Source organism: Tetrao urogallus (genome assembly GCF_951394365.1).
Source record: "Tetrao urogallus genome assembly, chromosome: 32".
Lineage (NCBI taxonomy): Eukaryota > Metazoa > Chordata > Aves > Galliformes > Phasianidae > Tetrao > Tetrao urogallus.
Genome location: NC_136845.1, coordinates 954,915 through 982,500, shown reverse-complemented (window position 1 = coordinate 982,500; position 27,586 = coordinate 954,915). Strand labels below are relative to the sequence as shown.

General features: G+C 47.8%; 2 protein-coding genes and 1 pseudogene across 3 annotated transcripts; 2 read left to right on the top strand and 1 right to left on the bottom strand.

Moving 5' to 3' along the window:
- Positions 1-2,492: 2,492 nt before the first annotated feature.
- LOC306956557 (olfactory receptor 14A16-like) lies at positions 2,493-3,452 on the bottom strand (the record flags this gene model as incomplete). Its single annotated transcript, XM_079547836.1, has 1 exon — positions 2,493-3,452. One exon carries the CDS (start codon positions 3,450-3,452, stop codon positions 2,493-2,495), a length of 960 nt encoding a protein of 319 aa, XP_079403962.1.
- Positions 3,453-12,148: 8,696 nt separating this feature from the next.
- LOC306956599 (olfactory receptor 14I1-like) lies at positions 12,149-13,069 on the top strand (the record flags this gene model as incomplete). The annotated part of the gene is made up of 2 exons (XM_079547874.1): positions 12,149-12,442; positions 12,806-13,069. 2 exons carry the CDS (start codon positions 12,149-12,151, stop codon positions 13,067-13,069), a joined length of 558 nt encoding a protein of 185 aa, XP_079404000.1.
- An 11,425-nt stretch (positions 13,070-24,494) lies between these two features.
- LOC306956553 (olfactory receptor 14A16-like) lies at positions 24,495-25,473 on the top strand (annotated as a pseudogene). The gene has a single exon. The product of its transcript is annotated as an olfactory receptor 14A16-like (transcript).
- Positions 25,474-27,586: the final 2,113 nt, after the last annotated feature.

Sequence of the window (27,586 nt, the reverse complement as noted above, 5' to 3'; positions counted from 1 at the left end):
TGGGCAGTGTGTCTCATCCCAGGATGTGGGATGTGAGAAGGGCCCACTCTGAACAAGTAGTCAATCCCAATGAAACTTTGATCAGAGCTGCACACATGCTGGATGCAGTGGGGATATTGCCACCTAGATTCCATACCAGAAGGCAAGAAATGCACATGCTTAAAGAGCAGGCTGCTTACATATGCATTAGATGTCCAAAGAATAGGCTGGTTTATTATTTTGTGACTCACTGAGTCACAAAAATGACTCTACACCAGGTTTGCACACTCTTTACTTTGAGTTATGCTTATGCAACTCTGGGTGCACTCAAACCTAACTCTCAATTTTACTCATACTTTACTGCACGTTTACTAACACTTTACTTCGGCTTTACTCACACTTCATTTTTGAGTGTGTTTCACATGCACTTTAATCAAGGTTTATTCAAATTGCTCTTCAACCTTACACACACTTTACACAGGGCTTACTCTCACTTTTCTCAAGGTTTTACAGACACCCTATTCCAGGTGCGAACACTCTGTCATCCGGGCCTATCCACACTTTAATCCGGGTAGACTCACACCTTACTGTGGGTTTTCCTCAAACTTTACTCCACATTTACTAACACTTTGCTCCGGACCAGCCCACACTTTGCTCTGGGAGTTTCTCACACTTGACTCCGAGTTTACTCACTTTGGACACCTAGTTTATTCACGATTTTCTCCAGGTTTTACTCACATTTTGCACCAGACATGCACACTCTTCACTCTGAGTTTAGTCTTACTCTACTCTGGACAGATTCACATCTTACTCTGGCTTTTACTCACACTTTACTCTGGGTTTATGAACACTGTACTCTGGGTTTACTCATACTTCTGTTTTGACTGTGTTTCACTCACACTTTACTCAAGGATTCCTCAAACTTTTCTTCAACATTACTCACACTTTACTCCTGTTTTACTCACACTTTTCTCCAGTTTTTACTGGCACCCTACCCTGGATGTGTACACTCTCTCTTCAGGCCTACCCACACTTTACTCCAGGATTGCCTCACACTTGACTCTGAGTTTACTCACACTTCACTCCATGTTTACTATAGGAAAGAAAGAAGATTTCAAAGGGCACCCAAGAAAAATGTTTTCTGATTTTACAAGGTGCATCTTGTTGCTTTTGGAGCACCATTGTCCAACTGATGTTGATTGAGGGTGTCTCCTAAGGAGATCTGCATAGGCAGGAAAAGCAATTGCTTGAGGTCTCACACAGTACAGACAACCTGACTGCTCACCTCCCCAGGCCTGATGTGTCTGCTGTATGCCACCTGGCACTTGCATCACTTTCCCCTACACCAGAATTCTCCACTGAAGTCTGCAGCTGGATGGTACAGTTCCTTTACACCATTCCTTTACCTGCTTCCCTTAGAGAACTGTCTGCACACAGGCATAGGATGTTGCTTCCTACTTTAAAACAAACAACAGTAAAGCACAATACATTTTGCCTAAAAAGAGAACACACTCCTCAGCCATATCCCACCAGTGTGGTTCACCTTCCCACTAGGATAAGTACTTTACATAAGTAGACAGGAAATGATAATTATTAATGGGAAAAAATGAAAAGAAGCAAAGCTCCAATGTGTGATCACAAGCATCCCATGCCATCTCCAAGGGCCCCAGAGATCCTGTCTGGGACAGGCAGCTTTCTGAGAGGACCTGCAGGAGAGCAGAGCCCTCTGGAAGCTGCAGATGGGACTTGCGAAGAGGGTCTCAGGGCAGTACACTGCCAACATTGTTTTTGTCCCTGTAGCTCCAGCCTCAGATTCCTGGGGGTGACCCAGTGCTGAAATGGCCACTGGGAAGCCAAGAAACTGATTTATTCTCAATGAACACAAACATCCATGAACCATTTTGGGTCATCATTGTCAAACTCTCTCTACTGCTGAGTTCCTCTCCATCTGCCCTGCTAGCTCAGCAGCACCACTGCAGAGCCCTAATTTGCCTGTGGGCTCCCCAGCTTCCCCTCTTGGGGTGGGCCCAGAGGAGGGCACTAAGATGATCAGAAGGCTGGAGCAGCTCTGCTATGAAGAAAAGTTGAGGGAACTGGACTTGCTTAGTTTGGGGAAGAGAAGATTTTGAGGAAACTTCATTGTGGCCTTCCAGTACTTCAAGGGAATGTATAAAGAGGAGGGTGAATGGCTGTTTAGGAGAGTGGCTGGTGATAGAACAAGGGGGAGCGGTTTTAAACTGAGGCTGGGGAGGTTTAGGCTAGATATTAAAAAGAGGTTTTTCACCCAGAGGGTAGTAAAGCCCTGGGACAGGTTGCCCACATAAGTTGTGGATGCCCCATCCCTGGAGGCTTTCAAGGCCAGGCTGGATGAGTGGCTCTGGGCAGCCTGCTCTGGTGGTTGGTGACCCTGCCTGTAACAGTAGGGTTGAAACTAGATGATCTTTACAGTCCTTTTCAGTACAGGCCATTCAATATTTCTAAGATAACATAGACATGTTTCAGAAAAAACTGAGTCATTTGTTCAGACAGATGAGAAGACGATCCCTATTGAAATTTGTCCATGCCATTTTCCTCACTGCATCCTTGAGCTCCTGGTTCCGCATGCTGTAGATGAGGGGGTTTAGTGTTGGAGGCACCACCGAGTACAGAAATGAAACCACCAGGTCCAGGGATGGGAAGGAGAGAGATGGGGGCTTCATGTAGGCCAAAAAGTCAGTGCTGAGAAACAGGGAGAGCACAGCCAGGTGTGGGAGGCACGTGGAGAAGGCTTTGTGTCGTCCCTGCTCAGAGGGCATCCTCAGCACGGCCCTGAAGATCTGCACATAGGACACAACAATGAAAACAAAACACGCAAATATGGCAAGAAGACTAAACACAATGAAACCAATTTCCCTGAGGTAGTCTGATTCAGAGCAGGAGAGCCTGAGGATGTGGGGGATTTCACAAAAGAACTGATCCACAGCATTGCCATGGCAGAGAGGCAGTGAAAATGTACTGGCAGTGTGCAGTACAGCATGGAGAACTCCACTGGCCCAGGCAGCTGCTGCCATGGTGGCACAAGCTCTGCTGTCCATCAAGGTCCCGTAGTGCAGGGGCTTGCAGATGGCAACGTAGCGGTCATAGGACATGATGGTGAGAATGCAATACTCCGCTGAATACAGAGATGCAAACAGAAAGGTCTGGGCAACACATCCAGTGTAGGAGATGTGCCTGGTGTCCCAGAGGGCATTGGCCATGGCTTTGGGGAGAGTGGTGGAGATGCAGCCCAGGTCGAGGAGGGCGAGGTTGAGGAGGAAGAAGTACATGGGGGTGTGCAGGCGGTGGTGGCAGGCTACGGCTGTGCTGATGAGGCCGTTGCCCAGGAGGGCAGCCAGGTAGATGCCCAGCAAGAGCCAGAAGTGCAGGAGCTGCAGCTGCCGCGTGTCTGCCAACGCCAGGAGGAGGAACTCACTGATGGAGCTGCTGTTGGGCATCTGCAGTTCCTGGGCATGGAGTCCTGTTCAGAGTGCAGAAGATAATGACAAGTCAAGAGCTTTTTCAGAGACACTCCTCCCCCTATACTACAACAGTTTTTCTTTCTCTTAGGACAGGGTTCATTTAACTCCATAACTTGAATTTACATGAGCTTCACCATCCCTTGAGAAGTCGAAGATGAAGGAGCTCTTGCTTTCCTCTCATTGTCTAATCATATCCCAGCCTCCTGGATACTTTCTTCCTATGACATATTTCCATTCCTCGTATCTTTCGTCTGTCTGCACTCAGAGTGCCCATTCCTACCTCTATGCGCTTGAATTTCTACTAGAGAAAGCTGCCTGTTTGCTGGACAAGTGCATTATTCATATCTGCAGAGAAGTACGGAAATTTCAGCTGGTGCAATCCTTTGGGAGAAAAGAGGCTGAAAGCACATGAGGAGTTTGTGCATATAACTGCAGACTGAGAAACGTACAGTTCAGTACTCTCATAGCTGTGTTCATATTTCACATCTCCTTTCAGATTTCTGCCTCCAACTCATTCTCCTTCCCTAAGGACAGGTATGGGAAAATCCCTGCCTTGTCTCTCCTCTTGCAAAGTGCCCTTGGTAATACTCTGGGAGCGCTGAAGCTGTGATCCCCATGCCCCCGGCACCTGAAGGCCGCTGCCCTTCCCTGCCCTGCCTTGCCCTGCCGGGGGGGCTCCTTCCCCCCACACATCTCCCCGCAGCACCCTGGGCAGCTCCCCAGGCAGGCTGAGCACCAAGCCTGGCAGGCAGCAGAGTCATAGCCTGCACTGAGACTTACCTTGTCAAAGGCCGTCAGCGATGCTCCTCCAGTGAGCTCACAGCCTGCTCACACCATACACATCCTACAAGCTCTCTCTCCTTTCTCTGCTCTCCTCCTGTCACCTGCAGGTTGTGCTGTGTAGAAGAGCTGCTCCTGGGCACAGCTGTCTCTCTGCAGCACTGCCCACTTTTATGAGCTCCCTGTGTTCCAGAAGCCCGGCCCAGCTCTCCAGCAGAAGATGTCATTTTCTCTTCCTCACTGCTCTCCCTGGGGATCTCCTTAGGTCTCTGCATTGGCAACTCCTGATAGACAACAGGGTCATCTCTGCAAAACGTACTTTGAAGTCAGGTGAATTAATCACCAGTAGACAGACTGATTCCTGAAGCATTTTTTGTCCTAGCAGATGGTGTGTGCCTAGCAAAGCTGCAAATGTCCCATCTGGTGTCATGGTTTTATGATTCTTGTTATTGGTACTCCACATCATAACATCATGTAAAGCACAGGGAATTAAGGAGTAAATACTCCAGTTCTGTGGACGGACAACTTTCTGGATACCTGGCTCTCAGGAGAGAAGAACTGCATACCCAGAGGACTCTGAGTTCAGAGAGCGGAAGATCACTCATGGGAGGAAGTCCCAGGATCTCTCCCTTGCTTGCTGCCCTGCAGTGTGTGGGTTCGCTCCCCAGCTGTGCGACTCCAGTTCAAAGCAAGGCTTTTGGTTTCAGACGCTCGCTCTCTCATTTTATATGATTTATTACCCTAAATTTCAATTTTATTTTATAATATTGTGTTATCTTTTATCTTGCATTCCAATATCATATTTAGTAAAATCATGTTTCCTCCTTAGATTGTTGCCGCTGATTTGTTATTATTATTGTTGTTGTTATTATTATTATCATTCATACTTTAGTTTTTGACCAGTAGGACTGCAGGCCTGCTGCCCTCTGTCACGGGCACAGATTGCTCTAGATAACTCCGTGACAAGGCAACACACTCAGTCATATGGTCTGATTTTAGGGCAGATGTGTGGAGCCAAAAGTTGGACTTAATGATCCTTATGGGTCCCTTCCATTGCGGAATATGCCAGGATTCTATGATAGCAGGTACAAGAACAATGATGTTGAAGTCACTGTGCTGTCACAGTGGATAGGAGTTCAGCAATGCCACAGTGGTGTATCAGAAATGCGGAGAGCAGTGATGTCAGAATTACTGAGTTGTGGCAGTGGTCAGTATTACAGCGATATCAGAGTCACTGTACTGTAAAGGAGAGACAAACTCAGTGATTTCAGCTCCACTGTGCTGTCACAGCTGATATGAGCACAGTGGTGTTGCAGTTGTTGTTCTGTGACAGTAGGCAGGAAGATTATGACGTCAGGGTCACTGTGCTGTCACAGTGGGAAGGAGCAGAGTGATGGCAGATCCACTGTTCTGTCACAGCAGGCAGCAGCACAGTGATGGTGCATCAATACAGATTAGAATCATAGAATCACAGATTCATAGAATCGCATGGCCAGAAATGACCTGTGAGATCATTGAGTCCAACCGTCCTCCCATCATCATTACTACCACAAGCACTAAACCAGATCTCACAGCTCCTCATCTAGACATCTGTTGAACGCTGCCAGGGACGGAACCTCCACAACCTCCTGGGCAGCCATTCCAGTGCCTGACCACTCTCTGAGAGAAAAAGTTCTTCCTTATGTCTAACCTAAAGCTCCTCTGGTACAACTTGTGGCCACTTCCTCGGGTCCTGTTTGTTTCCTGGCAGAAGAGCCAAACCCCTCCTCATCACAACCTGCCTTTAGGATGTTGGAGAGTGCAAGGAGGTCTCCCCTGAGCCTCGTCTTCTCCAGTCTGAACAATCCCAGCTCTCTCAGCTACTCCTCATAAGACCTGTGCTCCAGACCCCTCACCAGCTTTGTTGCCTTTCTCTGGACAAGTTTCAGTGTCTTTCTTGTAGTGAGGGGCCCAAACTGAACACAGTACTTGAGGTGTGACCTCACCAGTGCTGAGTACAGGGGGTGATGTCCTCCCTGCTCCTGCTGGCCACACTATTTCTAATGCAGGCCAGGATGCCGTTGGCCCTAACGGCCACCTGGGCATGCTGTCTGCTCACATTCAGCCAAGCATCAACCAACACCCCCAGGTCCCTTTGCTCTTCACAGTCATCCAGCCACTCATCCCCAAGCCTGTAGTGCTGCATGGGTTTATTGTGGAAAAAGTGCAGGACGCAAAAGGAGCTCTGTATGTGGGCTAGTATCACACATGGCATCATGAGAGCCAAACTTCCCAGTGAGGAAGTGGTGCCTTCACCTTGGCCCTGAGAGATCTGAAGTTCAATGTTTCATTGGGATTGACTACTTGTTCAGAGTGGGCCCTTCTCACATCCCACATCCTGGGATGAGACACACTGCCCACATGGGACTTGGGCCTCACGGCATCCTTGCACCCCGTGCAGAGTCTGGCAGCTGCTGACCCCTGCTCTTTCATTTGACAGGAAGGGCCCTGAGCCAGCAGGATGGACAGGATCTCCCTGCTGAGGCTCTGGGGATCAGGGCTTGGCCTTTCTGCTTCACAAGATAAAGGAGGCTTTTCTCAGCATCACAGCCACCATCCCAGTGCCTTGGTCTGCCTGCAATCATGGCTTCCAATTCTCTGCTCTAACAAGTCCTTGGGGAAGCTTGCTTGCTTGATAATGGCCCTCAGTGGGGCCCATTAATACTCCAAGAAACTTCACTGTTCCTTCTGACTTGGTCTCCTTGAGCACTTTGTACAATCTTCTCTGTGCACTGGAGGTTGATGGACTCAGCAGCAAATGCCCCCTGGGGCCCATTACAACCCACAGAAGCCTCCTGTGCCTTGTGCCTTCCCGTCATCTTTTTAAGTGTTGAGAACTTGCACAGCAAACTGGAGAGGTATCTGGACTGACCTTAATGAGGAAGAATCCAACAGACATTTATTTATTATTTATATATAGTTGTGTTTAAAACAAGAATTTTAATCAGCACTTGGCTACTGATACTGATCCAGGATTTTCCCTTATGAACTTTTCTCTGTCACTGCGAGGACAAAATTGATCCTCAACGTCCCCACCCCATTTCTACTGCCATTGGCCCCATGGGACTTGCATCACTTTTCCTCACATCACTCTTCTCCTCTGCAGTCACCCGCTCAGTGTTAAACCTCCTTTGAAATAATTCCCCCTGGCATTCCTCAGAGAACCAGTTGTACATGGGTAATGAAAGATTTCTTTTTGACAGTTTTTTGGTCTTTTATTTATTTTATTTTTTCCCAGAGATGGAAGGAAACGAGATGCAATTGAATGAAAAGTAAAACACAATGTTCAACTGTATGCTTTGTCCAAGCTGCATCTAATGAGGTTTGTCTTTCACAGGGAATATTTGTAAAATAAATGAGTTAGACAGAGATAGGAAAGGATAGATATAATGACACCTAAGGAGTTGAGAAAAGAGTCCATCCAACTTTGGAGAGATGGAGCAAATTCCAGTAATCCCCCCGAAGACCAGAGATCAGGCAGATAGTTGGAAGAGAGAAATCTGAGTGAACAAAGAGCAAGGGATGGGGAAATCTAGAGAGCAGTGGGAAGAGCATGTGTCCAGATGGCCTGCTGAAAACATGGCCTGAGCCACGGTCATTGATTTAGGAGAGCTGGAGACACCTGGAGGATGAGGGCCATTAAAAAAGCAATTAAAAAACAAAAACAAAAACAAAAACAAAAACATAAACAAAAACAAAAACTAAAACTAAAACTAAAAACAAAAACAAAAACAAAAACAAAAACAAAAATAAAAATAAAAATAAAAATAAAGTAAAATAACAGACACAATACCCCCATAATATGAGCATTCTCAACTTAAAAATAGAGATTACACATGAGAATATTTGAAATTGGGAAGTGTTAACACATTTTTATCAACTCCCACTTGCAGACATCTTCCTTGTTCTGGGGATCTGAAATGTGGAGGCACTACTCTGCATTATGCCTTCCCACATCTTCTAGCCAATGCCTTGTTCAAATAAAAAAGATGGAGACTGAATTCTTACATCATTTCTGAATAATAGGACCAGGACGAAACACAATAAACCATAAGAGAGATTTACATTAGATGTTTGGAAGGAATTTCCAACATTCCGTAGATCAGGATGTGAGGCATGGAGCTGGTATGGAACAGGCAGCCCAGAGCAGATGGGGCTGCACCACCCCTGGAGATGTTCGAGATGTCAAGGGCCCCAGGCATCCTGATCTACTGTGTGACAGCACACAGCAAGGGAGATGGAACTGGATGGTCTTTAGGGTCCTTCAATCCAAACCATTCAAAAATCCTACAATACTTGTCAGCCTCTACCAACATGGGATCCTGTTTGCTTAGGTATTCCCTCATCACCTCTTCTTTCACCAACAGTACATCTGCCTTGCACCAACATTTCATAGCTCTCTCTGGCACTCAGGATTCCAAGAAGCCCAGACCAACTAATAAACCGTGAGGAAGGAAATGAGTATCAGAGACTTTTCCATGTCGTGTCTCACCAGGTTCCCTGCCCCATTCTACACTGGGCCCACATTCTCCCTAGCCTTCCTTTTGTAGACTACACTGCATTTCTTCAAGCCCTCCTTGTCTGTGATATGCCTGGGCTCATTCAATTGCAATTGAACTCTGACTTTCCTAAACTCATCTCAGCAGGAACACTGGACAAAGTCTCTGCATTGCTGCCAGGTGACCTCTTCTTGTTTCCACTTCCTGCACGCTTCCTTTCTGTGTTTGGGTGAGACCAATGCAATCCATTCCCAGTCATGCAGGAATTCTGACATTTATATTTGGCTTCCTTTTCCTTGGAATGGGCTTTTTCTGCTTTGAAGCCACGATCCCTATATTGTAACCACATTTTTTGACCCCATTCACCTCAGAGCCTTTCCCTGCTGTACTGTATGTCACAGAGAACTGAAGAAGCCAAGGTGTGCTCTTCTGAAGTCCAGGGTTCTGAGCTTGTCTTTTACCCTCCCTTCAGGCTCCTCAGCTCCACCATCCTATGGCCACTGCAGCACAGGTTCACTTTCATCTTCACATTCACATTCCCCACCAGCCCTTCCTTGCCAGTGAGTTTGAGATCCAGCAGAGCACCTCTCCTCTTGGATTCCTCTATGGCTTGCTCAAGAAGCTGCCATCTGTGCTCTCCAGGGATCTCCTGCATCGTGCATGCTCTGCTGTGCTGTCCCTGCAGCAGACACTGCAGTGAAAAAGGACTCCAAATGGCCAGACAAGATGAGGCTCCAATCAGTCTGCAGAGGGTACCTTCCACTTGCTCTTTCTGATCAGGAAGCCAGGAACAGACACTGCTGGTCTCCTTTGATTGCCGTTTCTATTTGCTCTGACCTGGCTGCTCTGCCATCCCCAGGAGAAGTTCAGTGCACTCTCCCAGAGCTCAGTCACCTTTCCTTGTCTCCCACTCATCCATCACAAAGACTGTGTATCCCTCTTGTGCTGCAGTCCAGTTGTGGAAGCCATTTAAACGTGTCCCTGTGGTCCAAACAAGAGCTCAGGCCTGCAACTGAACAAAGACTTCTAGCTCTGCATGTGTTGGTGTTCTTATTAGTGTAAAAGCACATAAAGAAACAAGCACCATTGTTCCTAGCATGGCTGCATAACACATCTACGGTATTTGTGTTCAGAAGGTGGCACACAGGCATGAGACCCACTGTGAGGCTCAGAGTTGTCCAAGCAGCACGGACACTCCTAGGACATGGATTTCCTGAGGGCCCTGTGCTGCATTTGCCAGCAGCATCTGTGTGTGCTGGACCACCTAGGGAACTGGCATGGCACTAGGCTGCTTCTGATGCCATTCACATGTATGTCCATAGAAAACTGTGATTTCATCAGTTGAAATATGAAGATGTGTGTCAGCTCTGTAGTGCCTCTGTAGTGCTCCAGAATATTCAGCAGATGGAGAACAGGAGAAGATCTGGCTCTTCTTTTGTGAGTTCAGCCATTCATTCAGCTGCATAACTCTGCATGCGCCATGGAGACAGGTAAAGAAGGCAAACTTGGGTGCCATGAATGAAGGGGTCGGTTGTCATTTAGGATGTCTGAAAATACCTCTATTCTCTTTCTGGCCGTCAGCTGATGCTTAGGAAGAAGGTGTCTATCTCAGGGATTTCCCACACACTTCGCAAGCAATAGCACACATCCAGGAGCACCCCAGGCACCCCAGGTCATCACCCAGGGTCTGTGTGTGAGCAACTGACTCCCCGCTGAAGGACCAAGGACTCAGAGCAGGAGCTCACATGCAGGCAACTCCTTGTGCACAACTGAAATGAATTCCAGAGGAATCACTGAAACTCCGGTGGGTCTGTGGGGATCTGAACCCAATTTCAATCATAAGGTTTCAATCCAGGGCTGAGATGCTTGCACTGCCTCATCTGGATCACTGCCCTGCACAGGGGAAGTCCACTGTCCTTGTCTGTGTGCCCTTTTTGTTTCAGCAAACACTCTCTGGTAGGACTAACCATATGTCTGCAATTAGTCACTGTCCACTGGCATTTGGTGGTTAATTGAGCACATTTCAAAGTACAGTCATGACACTGTTGTCTGTCAGGAGCTGTTGGCTGTGGAGACCCAGGGACATCTCAGGGGAGATCAGTGGGGAAGATAGAAATGACATCCTCTGCTGCTGAGTTACTCTGGGCTCCTGGGACACAGGGAGTTCATACAAGTGGGCAGTGCTGCAGGGAAACAGCTGTGCCCAGGAGCAGCTCCTGTGCAGCACACAGCAGGACAGATAGAGGAAATAAGGAAGAGAGCTGACAGGCTGTGAGGCACGTTAGGCTGTGAGCTTACGGAAGGAGCATTTCTCACAGCCCTTGACCAGGTAAGTCTCTCATTGCAGTCAATGTAGTGGCTTTAATGCAGGAATCAGTAAATTTGGGACATCCCATTGCAGGTCAGGGTGAAGGCACTCCATGTTTCTTTATTTTGGATAAAAACCTCCTCCAGCTGAGGGCTTCCGTGCTGCAGCATCAGAGCACAGCCCTGAGGGCTGCGTGTCCCAGGACGGCTGCAGGCTGTGCCGCTGGGGCTGCAGCTGGTGCCCAGGGCTGTCCTGCAGAGCAGGTCCCTGCTGTGCCCCAGGGGCTGTGTGCCGGGGCAGGGACTCTGACACCTGCCAGGCTCAGCACTCAGCCTGCCCGGGGAGCTGCCCAGGGTGCTGCGGGGAGACGTGTGGGGGGAAGGAGCCCCTGCAGGGCAGGGCAGGGCAGAGCAGGAGCCTTCTGCTGCCACAGCTACTGCCTGGGGCAGGGGGATCACAGATACACTGCATGTCACAGGGTGTTTCCAGAGACACTTTGCAAGAGGAGAGACAAGGAGGGGATTTTCCATTTCCTGTTCTGAGAAAAGGGAAAAGGATTATAGGCAGAAATCTAAAACAGGCTGTCAACATCAAACACATCGCAAAGAGTCCTGAATTGTACCTTCATCTATCATTTGTTTTGCGTACACTCACACAGTAGCTTTCAACCTCTCCTTTCATTTTCTACATACATGAATAATGCACTTATCCTGTGAAAGGCCGCTTTCTCTAACAGAAATTTGAGGGCAGAGAGGTAGGGGCAGGAGACTTGAACAGCAGTTGGGGTGAAGATATGAGACATGGAAACAGATGAAAATATCTAGCAAGATTGGGTAAGATCAGAAAATGAGAGGAAGACAAAAGATCCATGTGCTTCTTCTGCTTTTGGAATGCTGAGCTTCATGAAATTAATTTCAAGTAATGGAGTTAATGAGCCCTGTCCTAAGAGAAAGAAAAAGTGTTGTAGTATAGCAGGAGCGACTCTGAGAATATTCTTGTCATTATCTTCTGTATTCTGAACAGGACTCCATGCCCAGGAACTGCAGATGCCCAACAGCAGCTCCATCAGCGAGTTCCTCCTCCTGGCGTTGGCAGACACGCGGCAGCTGCAGCTCCTGCACTTCTGGCTCTTGCTGGGCATCTACCTGGCTGCCCTCCTGGGCAACGGCCTCATCAGCATAGCCGTAGCCTGCCACCACCGCCTGCACACCCCCATGTACTTCTTCCTCCTCAACCTCGCCCTCCTCGATCTGGGCTGCATCTCCACCACTCTTCCCAAAGCCATGGCCAATGCCCTCTGGGACACCAGGCACATCTCCTACTCAGGATGTGCTGCACAGGTCTTCTTTTTATTATTCTTCTTTGGCGCAGAGTATTGCATTCTCACCATCATGTCCTATGACCGCTACGTTGCCATCTGCAAGCCCCTGCACTAAGGGACTCTGTTTGGAAGTAGAGCTTGTGCCACCATGGCAGCAGCTGCCTGGGGCGCTGGGCTTCTCTATTCCCTGCTGCACACTGCCAATACATTTTCCATGTCTTTCTGCCTTAGTAATGTTTTGGAGCAGTTCTTCTGTGAAATGGCCCAGATCCTCCAGCTTTCCTGCTCAGAACCAGACTACCTCAGGGAAACTGGGATTATTTATTTCAGTCTTTGTTTAATCTTTGGGTGTTTTGTTTTCATTCTTTTCTCTTATTTGCAGATCTTCAGGGCCGTGCTGAGGATGCCCTCTGAGCAGGGACGACACAAAGCCTTTTCCACGTGCCTCCCACACCTGGCTGTGGTTTCCCTCTTTGTCAGCACTGTGATGTTTGCCTACCTGAAGCCACCCTCCATCTCTTCCCGGGCCCTGGACCGGGTGGTGTCATTTCTGTACTCGGTGGTGCCTCCAGTAATGAACCCCCTCATCTACAGCATGAGGAATAAGGAACTCAAGGATGCTGTGTGGAAACTGTTGAACAAATGAGTTTTGAAATCAGTGAGCTGCCCAACTTTTTCTATCTAAGAATTGTAATGCAGATTTTAACAGTATCAAACTGTATATTTTTGGTTTGTGTATTCATTGTCAAAGTGTAATTTATTGAATGTTTTATTCTCTGTTTTATGTATTCTAATGTTTTTCACTGAAACAACATTATGCCTATCAATTCCTATTTGGCTTGTAGCTATGCTGTGTAGCCCTGAAACACTGTATATGAAGAACCAGACTCTCTGTGAAGCCTAACAAAACAAAGGACATGCAGTGACTTTGTCTGTCTTCCTTCCTGGGAGACATTTCTGGAGCTGCTGGGGTCAGTTGTTCTCAGAAACCCACAATCCAGCAGGAAGAATATGGCTGTTAATCCAACTGTGTGGTGACTTCAGCCTGCAATAGCTGACTGGCCATCCCTTGGCTCCTGGCTGGGGTCTGTGCTTGCAGGCTCACATCTGCCAGTGCCTCTGACAGGCCAGCAGCAGCACCTGGTTTGCAAGTTGGTTGTGAGATCCCCTCTTCCTCAGTCCCTGTGACACCCTGCATAGTAAAAGGACTTGGATATGGGTTCTCATCTCAGAAGTTTCCAGTCTTCCTTAAGGGCTTCTCCATTTTGCACACAGAGGATTCCTCTGTCTTCAGGATGATCTGTGATAGAGAAATCATGTACAAAGATCTGACAAAAGTTACCCAGGACCTGTAGCAGCCATCCTGGAGCATAGGCTGGTAGGTAGAAAGCTGCCTGTAATGAGATGGGGAGATCAGGAGAAGCCTGGAGAACAGAGATGGGAGATGGAGGGGAGGGAAGAGGAGCTTGCCCTGCAATAAATGAAGACACGGAAAAGGAAAGAGGGGTTCAGGCAACGTTGGTGCTGCTATGACTCACTCAGACTGCAAAACCCACAGACCTTAAGCCTTCTTTGTACCTCGAAGTGCATTCCTCACCCTGACAAGAATCCACCGCAATAGCGCTGAACCTCAAAGCTTCTCCCGAAGCCCAAATTCAGAACTCCAATACCCTAGCCATGCCTTTACTCTCTTGCCCACTCTAATCCTTGGCCCATGGGTGTCCAACCTTTGGGCTCACCTGGGCCACATTTAGTGAATGGAAGTTTTCTCAGGCTGCATGCGCTTAAGTTCCTTCAAAAGCAAGGCTTCCTATTTATTTCCATGGGAACTACAACAGACACAAAGAGCACAATAACACTATTGGATAGAGCAAATTCTCAGCTACAAAGCACTGTTTTTCTACAGTCGCCACCATTAGCTATGCATTTTTGCCAGTGATGAACAAGAGCCTGCATACCATACTCATCACCATCTGCACCAGCGAAGGTGACCCACCGTCACCACTGCTGAAACACACTGCCCACTGCCTCACTCTGCTCACATCCACTGCTTGGTCTCCACAAACATTCAGCAGGCATTGGTGAATGTCAAGGAGTGCAGCTTTTTTTCATCTTGGAGGAATTCAGCGGCACACCTTTGCTTCATATGCACTGCCATGTCAGATGCCGTTCTGTCAGACTGCCCCTCTGCTGCCATCTGTCACACAGCAGCAACATGTAATGGGACACTGGTGGGAAGGTTCAGCCTCTACAGCCATACCTCCAACATCCGCCTCTGATCTTATGGCCCAACTTAATAAAATGGTGGCATTACTTTTGAGGCAGCTCTCATCACTGCAGGTCGGTGGCCCTCCCTGTGGCAGGGGATTGGAACCTGCTGATCTTTGGAGCTCCTTCCCAGTCCAACCATTCTATGTCTTATGATTCTCATAAAATATGTAATATTGTTAATATAGAAGTAACAAAACATTTCATTTAATATATTGTTCTTATAATATTCATTAAAACAAAGAAAAAAAAAGCAAACAAACAAACAAAAAACCATAAAACCAGTAGGATATTTGACCCTGTTTTTGTGAAGCTAACACACCAATCTGGTCAGATGGCAGCAGTAGTGATTCTTACTGAGGTCTCAAGGTGTGCAGCAGAGACTTTGGATGAGATTTTATTCTTCCTGTACTTCCCTCTTGACAATCTTTGTTCAAAACATGTGTGTTCAGCCAACAAGCAATGACACGAATAAGGTGTGATTGTGAAATGAAAGGGCTGAGATAGGGATTATGAGGATCTGTTAAAGAGACATGATCAGTTTTTGGAGTTGGATATCTGATTAAAATTCCATCCATTCCACTTGAAGATTTTCCTGTCATGTGTTTATATCAACTGAAAATGGTCTCACAAACATAAAGAGATGATTTATTTTGTCAGTCCTGAAGCCCCAAGCTGTGGGTTGTGGTCCACAAACCCGAAGGACGGGATGCCATTCAGAGGGACCAAGTCAGGCTGAGCAGTGGTCCCAGGAGAACCTCAAGAGGTTGAAGAAATCCAAGTGCAAAGTGTGGCAGCAGAGTTGTGACAGTCCCCACTATCAGTACAAGCTGGGGGATGAAAGCATGGAGCACAGCCCTGCTGAGAAGGACCTGGTGGGTACTGGTGGATGGCAGCTGGACATGAGCCAGCACTGTGCCCTCACAGCCCTGAAAGCCAACCGTATCCTGGGCTGCATCACAGAAATCACAGAAACACCAAGGTTGGAAAAGACCTACAAGGTCATCCAGTCCAACCGTCCACCCATCACCAATAGGTCTCACCCAGCCACATCCCTCAACACAACATCAAAGCATTCCTTGCACTCCTCCAGGGTCAGTGACTCCACCACCTCCCTGTGCAGCCCATTCCAGTGACTGACCACCCTTTCAGTAATGTTTTTTCTAAAGTCCAGCCGGTGCAACTTGAGGCCATTCCCTCTTATCCAATTACTGTCACATGAGAGAAGAGGCTGACCCCCAGCTCCCTGCAACCTCCCTCCAGTCACAGAAAGCAATAAGGTCTCCCCTGAACCTCCTCTTCTCCAGACTAAACAATCCCATCTCCCTCAGCTGCTCCTCAGAAGACTTGTGCTCCAGACCCCTTACCAGTTTCCTTACTCTTCTGTGGACGTGCTCCAGGGCCTCAATGTCTTCCCTGCAGTGAGGGTCCAAAAAGTGAACACAGCACTGAAGTTGCAGCGTCATCAATGTGAGTACAGAGAGCCAATGACTTCCCTACTCCTGCTAGCAGTGCTATTTCTGATACAAGCCAGGATGCCATTGGCCTTCTTGGCCACCTGGGCACACTGCTGGCTCATGTTCCTCTGATCATCAATCAATACCCCCAGGTCCATTTCCTTTACACAGTCTTCCTGCCACTCCTTCCCATGTCTGTAGCCTGGCATTGCTGTGGCCAAAGCACAGGACCCGGCATTCAGTCTTGTTGAAATTCAAACCGCTGGCTACAGCCTGTCAGATCCCTCTGTAGGGCCATGCAACCCCCAGGCAGATCGACACTTCCTGCCCAACTTGGTGTCATCTGAAAGTCAAGGATATTCAAAGAATGTTTGGAATTTCTGTTGAGGGACCTGGTCTAGTGAGAACTATTGGTGATGGGTGGATGGGAGGACAGGATGATCTTGAAGGTCTTTTCCAACCTCGGTGATTCTGTGATTCTGTGATGATGACAAAAGCCTTATGGGGGTGGTTATAGCAGTGGGAACAAAACAACTGTAGGAAATATTGAAATAATTTATCAGGATAGTATGTCTGACAAAGCAGAGATCTCCATCCTGCCCCTTAGATCTCCTGCAAGCAGGAGAGCACACAGAAAACAGCATTCCATCGTTTTGCCCTATTACTTGACGCTTATCTCTTTCTCCCCTGGTTCCTCATTGGCTGAGTGCTTCACAGTCTTTCTGACACTCAACTAAACATATGGATACTGGCTAAACATCAACTGCTGCTAACTAAGCATATATTGCTCATCAGTTAACTTCTCACACTTCCTTGTTCAACACTTGGTCATTGTTTCTGGACATCTGCTCGTCCTTGCATAGAGATAAGTTTGGAAGGAGGATAAGGGGGAGTATCTTGATGCCTGCTGTTGCATCCCAACCTACCCACAGAGCAAGGCAAGCCAGCCTTGTGTGGAGACCCTGGCTTCTCTGATGTTTGTTAAGTCTGTTTTTCCTTTGCTGAGGGTCTCTTATCCACACAAAATAGCCGTACAATGTGCTTTCTAGTCCATAATATCATACCTATATTATTTGGAATATTAGAAACGACCGCAGATTGGTGGAACAGCTTGTGCTGGATGTCATCTCCTGACAACTGGAAGAAAAGGAGGTTATCAGGAGTAGTCAGCACGGGTTCACCAGGGGGAGGTCGTGCTTGACCAACCTGGTGGCCTTCTATGATGTTGTCTCTTGCTGGGTGGATGGGAGGAGAGCAGTGGATGTGGTCTACCTTGATTTCAGCAAGGCTTTTGATACTGTCTCCCACAACATCCTTATAATAAAGCTGAGGAAGTGTGGGATAGATGAGTGGACAGTGAGGTGGGTTGAGAACTGGCTGACTGGCAGAGTGCAGAGGGTCGTCTTTGGCGGTGCAGAGTCTGGCTGGAGATCTATAACCAGCGGTGTTCCTCAGGGGTCTGTGCTGGGTCCGGTCTTATTCAACATCTTCATCAATGACCTTGATGAGGGGATAGTGGCCACCCTCAGCAAGTTTGCTGATGATACGAAGTTGGGAGGATTGGCTGACAGCCTGAAGGCCGTGCTGCCATTCAGCGAGACCTGGACAGGCTGGAGAGCTGGGCAGTAAAAAACCGGATGAGGTTTAACAAAGGAAGTGTAAAGTCTTGCATCTGGGGAGGAATAATTGCATGCAGCGGTACAGGTTGGGGGATGAGCTGCTGGAGAGGAGCTCTGTGGAGAGGGACCTGGGTGTCCTGGTGGACGGCAAGTTGGCCATGAGCCAGCAGTGTGCCCTTGTGGCCAAGAGGGCCAATGGCATCCTGGGATGCATTAAAAAGAGCGGGGCCAGCAGGTCGAGGGAGGTGATCCTCCCCCTCTACTCTGCCCTGGTGAGGCCTCATCTGGAGCACTGCGTCCAGTTCTGGGCTCCCCAGTACAAAAAGACAGGGATCTCTTGGAAAGAGTCCAGCGGAGGGCCACAAAGATGGTGAGGGGCCTGGAGCATCTCTGCTATGAGGAAAGGCTGAGTGAACTGGGTCTGTTCAGCCTTGAGAAAAGAAGACTGAGAGGGGACCTGATCCAGGTCTATAAATATCTGAGGTGTGGGGGGCAGAATGGCGAGGACAGACTCTTTTCAGATTTGAGTGGAGACAGGACAAGGGGAAATGGCCGGAAACTGCAGCATAGGAAGTTCTGCACCACTATGCGAAGGAACTTCTTTACAGTGAGGTGACGGAGCACTGGAACAGGCTGCCCAGGGAAGTGGGGGAGTCTCCTTCCCTGGAGGTGTTCAAGACCTGCCTGGATGCCGACCTGTGCGACCTGGTGTAGGGAACCTGCTTTGGAAGGGGGTTGGACTCGATGATCTCTGGAGGTCCCTTCCAACCCCTACAATTCTGTGATTCTGTGATTCTGTGAATGTTAGAAATTCCTTCCAAATGTCTAATGTAAATCTCTCTTTTCATTTAATATCGTTCATCCTGGTCCTATTATTCAGAAATGGTGAAAGAAGTCAGTCTCCACCTTTTTATTTGAACAAGACCATGGGTAGAAGATGTAGGGAAGGCATAATGAAGAATAGTGCCTCCACATTTCAGATCTCCAACACAAGGAAGATGTCTGCAAGTGAGAGTTGATAAAAATGTGTTAACACTTCTCAACTTCAATTATTCTCATATGTCCTCTCTCTTTTTAAGCTGAAAATGCTCATATTTCAGGGGATGCTGTGTATTTTATTTATTTATTTATTTACTTGTTTATTCTAAAAGGACAGTGTTTTCAAAAACTGTGTCAGCAGGACACAGATGCCTTCAGGTACAGGGACACAGACAGTGGTGCCAGTGCCAATGCCCTGTGACCAAAGCCCAGCGTCCACCGCTGCTCTACCCTGCTGCATATTTGATGTCCCTCATCCTGCAGGTGTCTCCAGCTCTCCTAAATCAATCACCATGGTTCAGGGCATTTTTTCAGCAGGCCATCTGGACACATGCTCTTCCCTCTGCTCTCTAGATTTCCCCATCCCTTGCTCTTAGTTCACTCAGATTCCTCCCAACTATATTGCTGATTTGCGACCATTAGGGAGATTACTGGAATTTTCTCCATCTCTCCAAATTCTGATGGACTCTTTGATCTGCTCCTTAACTGTGATTATGTCTATCCCTTCCTACCTCTGTCTAATTTTCTTCTTTTACAAATATTCTGTGTGAAAGACAAACTTCATTAGATGTGTATTGGACAAGGCATGCAATTGTTCATTCAGTTGCAACATGTTTACAACTGTTTGTAGGCAACAAAAAAAAAGAAAAATCTTTCCTAGTCCAAGAGCAGCTGGTTCTCTGAGGAAAGCCCGGGCGAGTTAGTGCAAAGGAGATTTAACACTGAGTGGGTGACTGCCGAAGAGAAGAGTGATGTGAGAAAAAGTGATGCAAGTCCGATGGGGCCAAGGTGAGTAGAAATGGGGTGGGGAAATTGAGGTGGATGTTGGTTCGTACAGCAACAGAGCAAAGTTCGTTAAGGGACATACCGGACCAGTATCAGTTGCAAAGTGCTGCTTTAACTTCTTGTTTAAACGCAACTACGAATAAATAATCAAATAATCTTCATAAATGCACGTCATTTTCTACCTCTTTTAGGTCTCTCCAGATATCTCTCCGGTTTGATGTACAAGTTCTGAAGTCCTGAAGATGACAGGAAGGCACAAGGCACAGCACGGCTCTTCAGGTTGTAATGGGCCCCAGGGGGCATTTGCTGCTGAGTCCATCAACCTCCAGTGCACAGAGAAGATTGCATGAAGTGCTCAAGGAGACAAAGTCAGAACGAACAGTGAAGTTTCTTGGAGTATTAAAGGGCCCCACTGAGGGCCATTATCAAGCAAGCTTCTCCTGGGACTTGTTAGAGCAGAGAATTGGAAGCCATGATTGCAGGCAGACCAAGGCACTGGGATGGTGGCTGTGATGCTGAGAAAAGCCTCCTTTGTCTTGTGCAGCAGAAAGGCCAAGCCCTGATCCCCAGAGCCTCAGCAGGGAGATCCTGTCCATCCTGCTGGCTCAGGGTCCTTCCTGGGGTAGTGGGATGGAGGTGTGTATGATGTCAAATGAAAGAGAAGGGGACAGCAGCTGCCAGACTCTGCATGGGGTGCAAGGATGCCGTGAGGCCCAAGTCCCATGTGGGCAGTGTGTCTCATCCCAGGATGTGGGATGTGAGAAGGGCCCACTCTGAACAAGCAGTCAATCCCAATGAAACTTTGAACTTCAGATCTCTCAGTTATACTGCCTTCCTTCTTACAGTCTGCCATAGTTTTATGTCCTTTATGTTCTGCAGTGCCCAGAAGTGCACCCAGTGCTCCAGGTGTGGCTGCAGCAAAGTGGGACAATCCCTTCCCTCACCCACATGGCAATGCCATGCTCAGTGCATCCAGGGGACAGTTGGCCTTCCTGGCTGCCTGGGCACACTGCTGACTCACATTCAATTTGCTGTTGACCAGGACCCCCAATCCCTTTCAGTGGGACTTCTCTCCAGTTTCCCATCCCCAGTCAGTGAATATGTCCAGGGTTGCCTCTACTCAGCTGCAGAATCAGGCACTTGTTCTTGTTACACTTCATGTGGTTGGTGCTTACCCAGTTCTCTATCTTGTCCACATCTCTCTGCAAGGCCTCTCCACCCTCAGTGAAGGCAGCAGCTCCTCCCAATTTGGTATCATCAGCGAATTTGCTCAAAACATCTTCTAGTCCTACACGAAGTCATTAATGAAAACATTATAGAGAAGAGGCTCTGAAGTTGCACCTTGTGGAACCCTGCTAGTGACCATCAGCCAGCCTGATGAAACCCCATTTACTGCAATCCTTTGGGCCCATTGGCCAATTGCTCACCCATCACATTATGTTTCCCCCTAAGCCTTTGCTGGATATTCCCTCGGTCCACTAGATGTGTGACCTTGTCATAAAAGGACATTAAGTTTAATAAGACCTTCCCCTAAGGAACTTGTCTGTGACCAATGACAGAATTGTCCTTCAGCTGTTTCTCAGAAACTCTCTGCAGCATTTTCTTCATAATTTTAACAGGAACTGAAGTGACAGTGACAGCTCTTCAATTGACTATGTCCTCTTTCTTGCTCATGTTTAAAATTGCAACAATATTTGACAGCTTCCTGTCAACTGGGAACTGACATGACTCTAGATTTCTTCTGATGCCCGTTCTCATTGGAGCCCAGAGCAAACTCAGGTGTCATCAGTGAAAGAATGTCATGTATGAAATATGTCATAGCTTTGTAATGCCTTGAACTCCAGAGTATGCCACAGATGGAGCTGAGAGGAAGATCTGGCTCTGCTGTTGTGAGCTCATCCATTTTGTGGAATAAAAGTGGAATAACACGGCATGCCCCATGGGGACAGGTGCAAAAGGCACGCTGGGTGCCCTAAGCACAGGGCTGTGGTGGCATTTAGGATGGCCAAGAATGCCTCCCTTCTCTCCCTCAGCTGATGCTCAGGAAGGAGGTGTCTGTGTCACAGATTTTCCACCACAGTGTGTTGTCTCACAGATTTTCCACCACCACAAGCACCAGCACACAGCTAGGATCAGCCCAGGCACCTTGGTCTTCACTGAGTGCCTGTGTGTGAGCAGTGCAAGCCCTGTTGAATAAAGACCAAGGATTCAGATGAGGGGCTCCCACACAGACACCTCATTGTGCACATCTGAACTCAACTAAGAGGACTCCTGGCTCCCATGGTTCTGTGAGGAACTGATCCCATTTCAGCCCCAGGGTTTTGCATCTGAACATGAAATGCCTAAACCTAGTTTTAGGGTGGGATGGGCTGATAGAAACAGGACAAGGAGAAATTGCTTTAAATTACAAAGAGGATACTGAGGTTAGATGTTAAAAAGACATTTTCTACACATTGGCACTGGAGAAAGTTGCCCAGAGTGACTGTGGATGACCCATCCTTGGAGGCATTCAAGGTCAGAATGGATGAGATGCTGGGCAGCCTGATCTGGTGGATGGCAACCCTGCCCGTGGTTGGGGGTTTAGAACTAGGTTGTCTTTGAAGTCCCCTCCAACCTAAGCCTTTCTACGATTCTGTAATGTTATGACTGCACTTACAAGTCATGAGTGGAGGTTTCCAGATTTGCCATTTGTTTCCCTTATGGTCAAATTTCTTTCAGTAGGAAAAACCGTGCTTCTGGAATCCAGCGAATGTGTTGATTAATTGAGCTGACTTAGACCCTGCTTCTTTGCAGGAGCTGTCAGGTCAGGAGAAGCATGGATATCTCCATGGAGAGAAGGAAATCACATCCTCTGCTTCTGTGCTGGGCGGTGCTCCTGGGACACAGGGAGCTTATAGAAGTGGGCAGCACTGCTGAGAGACAGCTTTGTCCAGGAGCAGCTCCTGTGCAGCACACAGCAGAGCTGGGGGCACGATTTGCAGGTGAGAGGGTGACGAGAGAAGGAAGAGAGATTACAGCGTGTGAACAGTGCGAGAAGGCTGTGAGCTCACTGGAGGAGCACTACTGACAGGCTTGATGCGGTAAGTTGCTGCAGACAATGCATCTCTTTTACTGCAGAGATGAATAAATTTGGGACATCCCATTGCAGATCAGGCTGCATATACCCCATGCTTCTTTATCAAGGAAAAACAACTGCTCCAGCTGAGGCTTTCCTGCAGCAGTGTCAGAGCACATCCCTGAGGGCTGCAGCCAGGTGCCCAGAGCTGTCCTGCAGATCGGATCCCTGCTGTGCCGGGGCAGGGACTCTGCTGCCTGCCAGGCTCAGCACTCAGCCTGCCTGGGGAGCTGCCCAAGGCGCTGCGGGGAGACATGTGGGGGGAAGGAGCCCCCCAGCAGGACAGGGCAGGGCAGGGCAGGGCAGGGCAGGGCAGGGCAGGGCAGGGCAGGGCAGGGGCCTTCTGCTGCCACAGCTGCTGCCTGGGGCTGGGGCCCTTGACACTTCTGTGGAGATTTTCCATGTATCCATCATTCAGATAAGGACCTTGCAGACTCCGAGCTTTTATTTTTTACTTAAATGAGAGCACAAATGTGTTTGAATTAATCACCGAGACTCTTGAATCAAGAAGGAGATGTGGGAAGCAGCTTCTGTAAGTCACAGCTTCTGTATGTAAACGTGGGCACAGAGAAACAAAGATCTTTTGACAGTAAGGCTCTGCAATGCGCTTTTCGACTGTACTGCCGGGGAGGTGTGTGTGCAGATGGGTAAGGAGAAGACTTCCTGAAATGTCTCTGGCAACAGCAGTGCTGATACGGGGTGTTTAAGTTCCAGTTCTGCCACTGATCCTGTCTTAGGGGAGGTTTTTTTTGACCACAACTCCTTGACACTTCTCATGACTGCTGCAGTGTGATGGTTTCTGATTAAGGAATGAGCTTGCTCTCCCCAGGAGACATCAACTCAAGGCTACCAATGTGGGGGTGCCCTGGACAGCTGCCACAAGCTCCAAGATGGGCACAGCTCCTATGTGCTCATCCTCCAATCTCAGAGACTTTGCTCCAGCCCCATGAATCAGAAACCCCACCGTGTCCTTTTCCTCCTTCCCCCCACAGGTGGTCTGAGAGAGAGAGCAGCTGGACACTGGCCCTCTGCACAGCTCGGGCTCTTCTCCAGAGCAACCTGTGTGTGCAGCCATCCTCCAGCTGAGCAAGGGACAGCACGGGTCAGGTAGGAACAAACCTAGTGAACAGAACAGCTTGACTCTTCTCTAAGTGACAGTAAGGGAGTTTTACCATAGTGCACTGACTTGCACTTACACCTGGAAAGCAAACATGAAGATATTTACAATTTCATGATCTATTTTGTGGGGAATCCAAATCCAAAAATAAAAAATGCTCTTTCCTCTTCTAGAGAGCAAGGTGTGAAGTTGACTTTAGTCAGTGGGAGACTGCTTACAGCAAAGCTTTTTAAATCCTATTACTCATACAGGATCTGAAGAAACAGAGCATACTGCAAATTGATTTGAAGTCAGGCTCTCCCCTAACAAAATGACAAAATGTGAAGAGGTTTGGTTCTGTGCTGCTCTCTCTCTCCCTTGCCCAGCATGGCAGTATGAGGTCTGTGATTCTGATACAATGGACCCATCTCTGAAAGATGGAAAAGAAGGATGAGATGAATCCCATCTCCTTCCCTTCCCCTGGGTGGTGGACAGTGTTCCAATTTCATGTCTTACTGTGATAAACAGAGAATATCCCCAAAGAGCCACTGGACAGAATCTGAATAATTGAAAACAGGGATCCAGGTGCAGAAAACGTCCCCTTTCAAATCTAGGAGACACTGCTGGAAACTTCCACATCCCCAAAGGATTAGAGCAGGACTGACGGCTCTGGAGTCTTTCTTACCAACAACATGTCTTACCCTCTTCTCACAGAACCACATCTGCGAAGGCAGCAGATGTCCAATAGCAGCTCCATCAGCGAGTTCCTCCTCCTGGCGTTGGCAGACACGCGGCAGCTGCAGCTCCTGCACTTCTGGCTCTTGCTGGGCATCTACCTGGCTGCCCTCCTGGGCAACGGCCTCATCAGCACAGCCGTAGCCTGCCACCACCGCCTGCACACCCCCATGTACTTCTTCCTCCTCAACCTCGCCCTCCTCGACCTGGGCTGCATCTCCACCACTCTCCCCAAAGCCATGGCCAATGCCCTCTGGGACACCAGGCACATCTCCTACTCAGGATGTGCTGCACAGGTATTTTTCTTTCTCTTCTTCATTTCAGCAGAGTGCTGCATTCTCACCATCATGTCCTATGACCGCTACGTTGCCATCTGCAAGCCCTTGCACTACGGGACGTTGATGGACAGCAGAGCTTGTGCCACCATGGCAGCAGCTGCCTGGAGCACTGGGATTTTCTATTCCCTGCTGCACACTGCCAATACGTTTTCACTGCCTCTCTGCCATGGCAATGCTGTGGATCAATTCTTCTGTGAAATCCCCCAGATCCTCAAGCTCTCCTGCTCAAACTTTTACCTCATTGAAGTTGGGCTTATTGTGCTTAGTGTTGTAATCTTATTTGGGTGCTTCACCTTCATTGTGCTTTCCTATGTGAATGTCTTCAGGGTCGTGCTGAAGATGCCCTCTGAGCAGGGACGGCACAAAGCCTTCTCCACGTGCCTCCCTCACCTGGCCGTGGTCTCCCTGTTTCTTAGCACTGGCATGTTTGCCTACCTGAAGCTGCCCTTCATCGCCTCCCCATCCCTGGATCTGGTGGTGTCATTTCTGTACTCGGTGGTGCCTCCAGCAGTGAACCCCCTGATCTACAGCATGAGGAACCAGGACATCAAAGATGCTCTCTGGAAACTGATGACGAGATGTGTTTCAGAAGCAATGAACTGCCCATCTTTATCTACATAGGACTTGTAATGCAGATTTTAACAGAGTCAAAGTGTCTTTTTTTTGTTTGTGTTTTCATTAAGTGTAGTTTGGTGATCCTTGGTATCCCTTAGAACCCAACCATTCTGTTTTATGATTTTATGATTCTCATAAGGCAGGCCATATTGTTAGTATATAAATAACAAAACATTTCCATTTCAAATATTTTTTCTTACAGAATTCATTAAAAAGCAAACAAACAAACAAAAATGAGAGGAAGAAGAAGAAGAGGGACAAAACCATAAAACTAATGAAATATTTGACCCTGTTTTTCTGTAGCTAACATACCAGTCTGGTCAGATGGCAGCAGTAGTGATTCTTACTGAGGTCTCAAGGTGTGCAGCAGAGATTTTTGATGAAATTTTATTCTTCCTGTACTTCCCTCTTGACAATCTTTGTTCAAAACATGTGTGTTCAGCCAACAAGCAATGACACAAATAAGGTGTGATTGTGAAGTGAAGGGGCTGAGATAGGGATTATGAGAGTCTGTTAAAGAGACATGATCAGATTTTTGCATTGAATATCTGATTACAATTCCATACATTTCACTTGAAGATTTTCCTGTCATGTGTTTATATCAACAGAAAATGATCTCACAAACATAAAGATGCGCCAGGGCCTCAATGTCTTCCCTGCAGTGAGGGGCCAAAAATTGAACACAGCACTGAAGTTGCAGCCTCATCAATGCTGAGTACAGAGAGCCAATGACTTCCCTACTCCTGCTAGCAGTGCTATTTTTGATACAAGCCAGGATGCCATTGGCCTTCCTGGCCACCTGGGCACACTGCTGCTTCATGTTTGTCTGAGCATCGACCAGTACCCCCAGGTCCATTTCCTCTGCATAGTCTTCCAGCCAGTCTGTCCCATTCCTGTAGCATTCTTTAGGGTTGCTGTGGCCAAAGCCCAGGACCCAGCACTCATTCTTGTTGAACTTCAAACCATTGGCTACAGCCTCATGACCCTCTGTAGGGCCATGCAACCCCCAGGCAGATCGACACTTCCTGCCCAACTTGGTGTCATCTGAAAGTCAAGGATATTCAAAGAATGTTTGGAATTTCTGTTGAGGAACCTGGTCTAGTGAAAACTATTGGTGATGGGTGGATGGGAGGACAGGATGATCTTGAAGGTCTTTTCCAACCTCGGTGATTCTGTGATTCTGTGATGATGACAAAAGCCTTATGGGGGTGGTTGCAGCACTGGGAACGAAACAACTGTTGGAAATATCGAAATAATTTACCAGGACGGTATCTCTGATAAAGCAGAGATCTCCATCCTGCCCCATCGATCTCCTGCAAGCAGGAGAGCACACAGAAAACAGCATTCCATCGTTTTGCCCTATTACTTGACGCTTATCTCTTTCTCCCCTGGTTCCTCATTGGCTGAGTGCTTCGGGTTCACGATCTTCCCAGCACTCAACTAAACATATGGATACTGGCTAAACACCAGTTTTCACTAGGTAAGCATAATCTCTAATTAGTTAACTTCTCACACTTGCTTGTTCAACACTTGGTCATTGTTTCTGGACATCTGCTCATCCTTGCATAGAGATAAGTTTGGAAGGAGGATAAGGGGGAGTATCTTGATGCCTGCTGTTGCATCCCAACCTACCCACAGAGCAAGGCAAGCCAGCCTTGTGTGGAGGCCCTGGCCTCTTTGTTGTTTGTTAAGTCTGTTTTCCTTTTGCTGAGGGCCTCTTATCCAAACAGAATAGCTCTACAATATGCACATGTATGTAGTACATGTAAAGAGCATGTTGGGAAAAGCAGTTTGGGTCCTTCCAGCTTCTGGAAAGGGCAAACCTTTCCTCTGTGGAACTGTTTTTGCACAGGGACTTGGGTCCACCTGGTGGGTGATGGAGAAGGATGGGGATGTTCAATGTGTACCACAAGGGAATTTGAATTTCGGGGAGTGCAGTCAGTAATTCTATGTATATATATATGTATATATTTATATAGACATGTGTGTCTAACGCATTTTAATTATTCTTTTCTGTATATATGAATTAAGCACAATATGGTGAGGTAGAGTAAGGGGTGGAGTGCCATGGTTTTACAATTCTTGTTATCAGTATG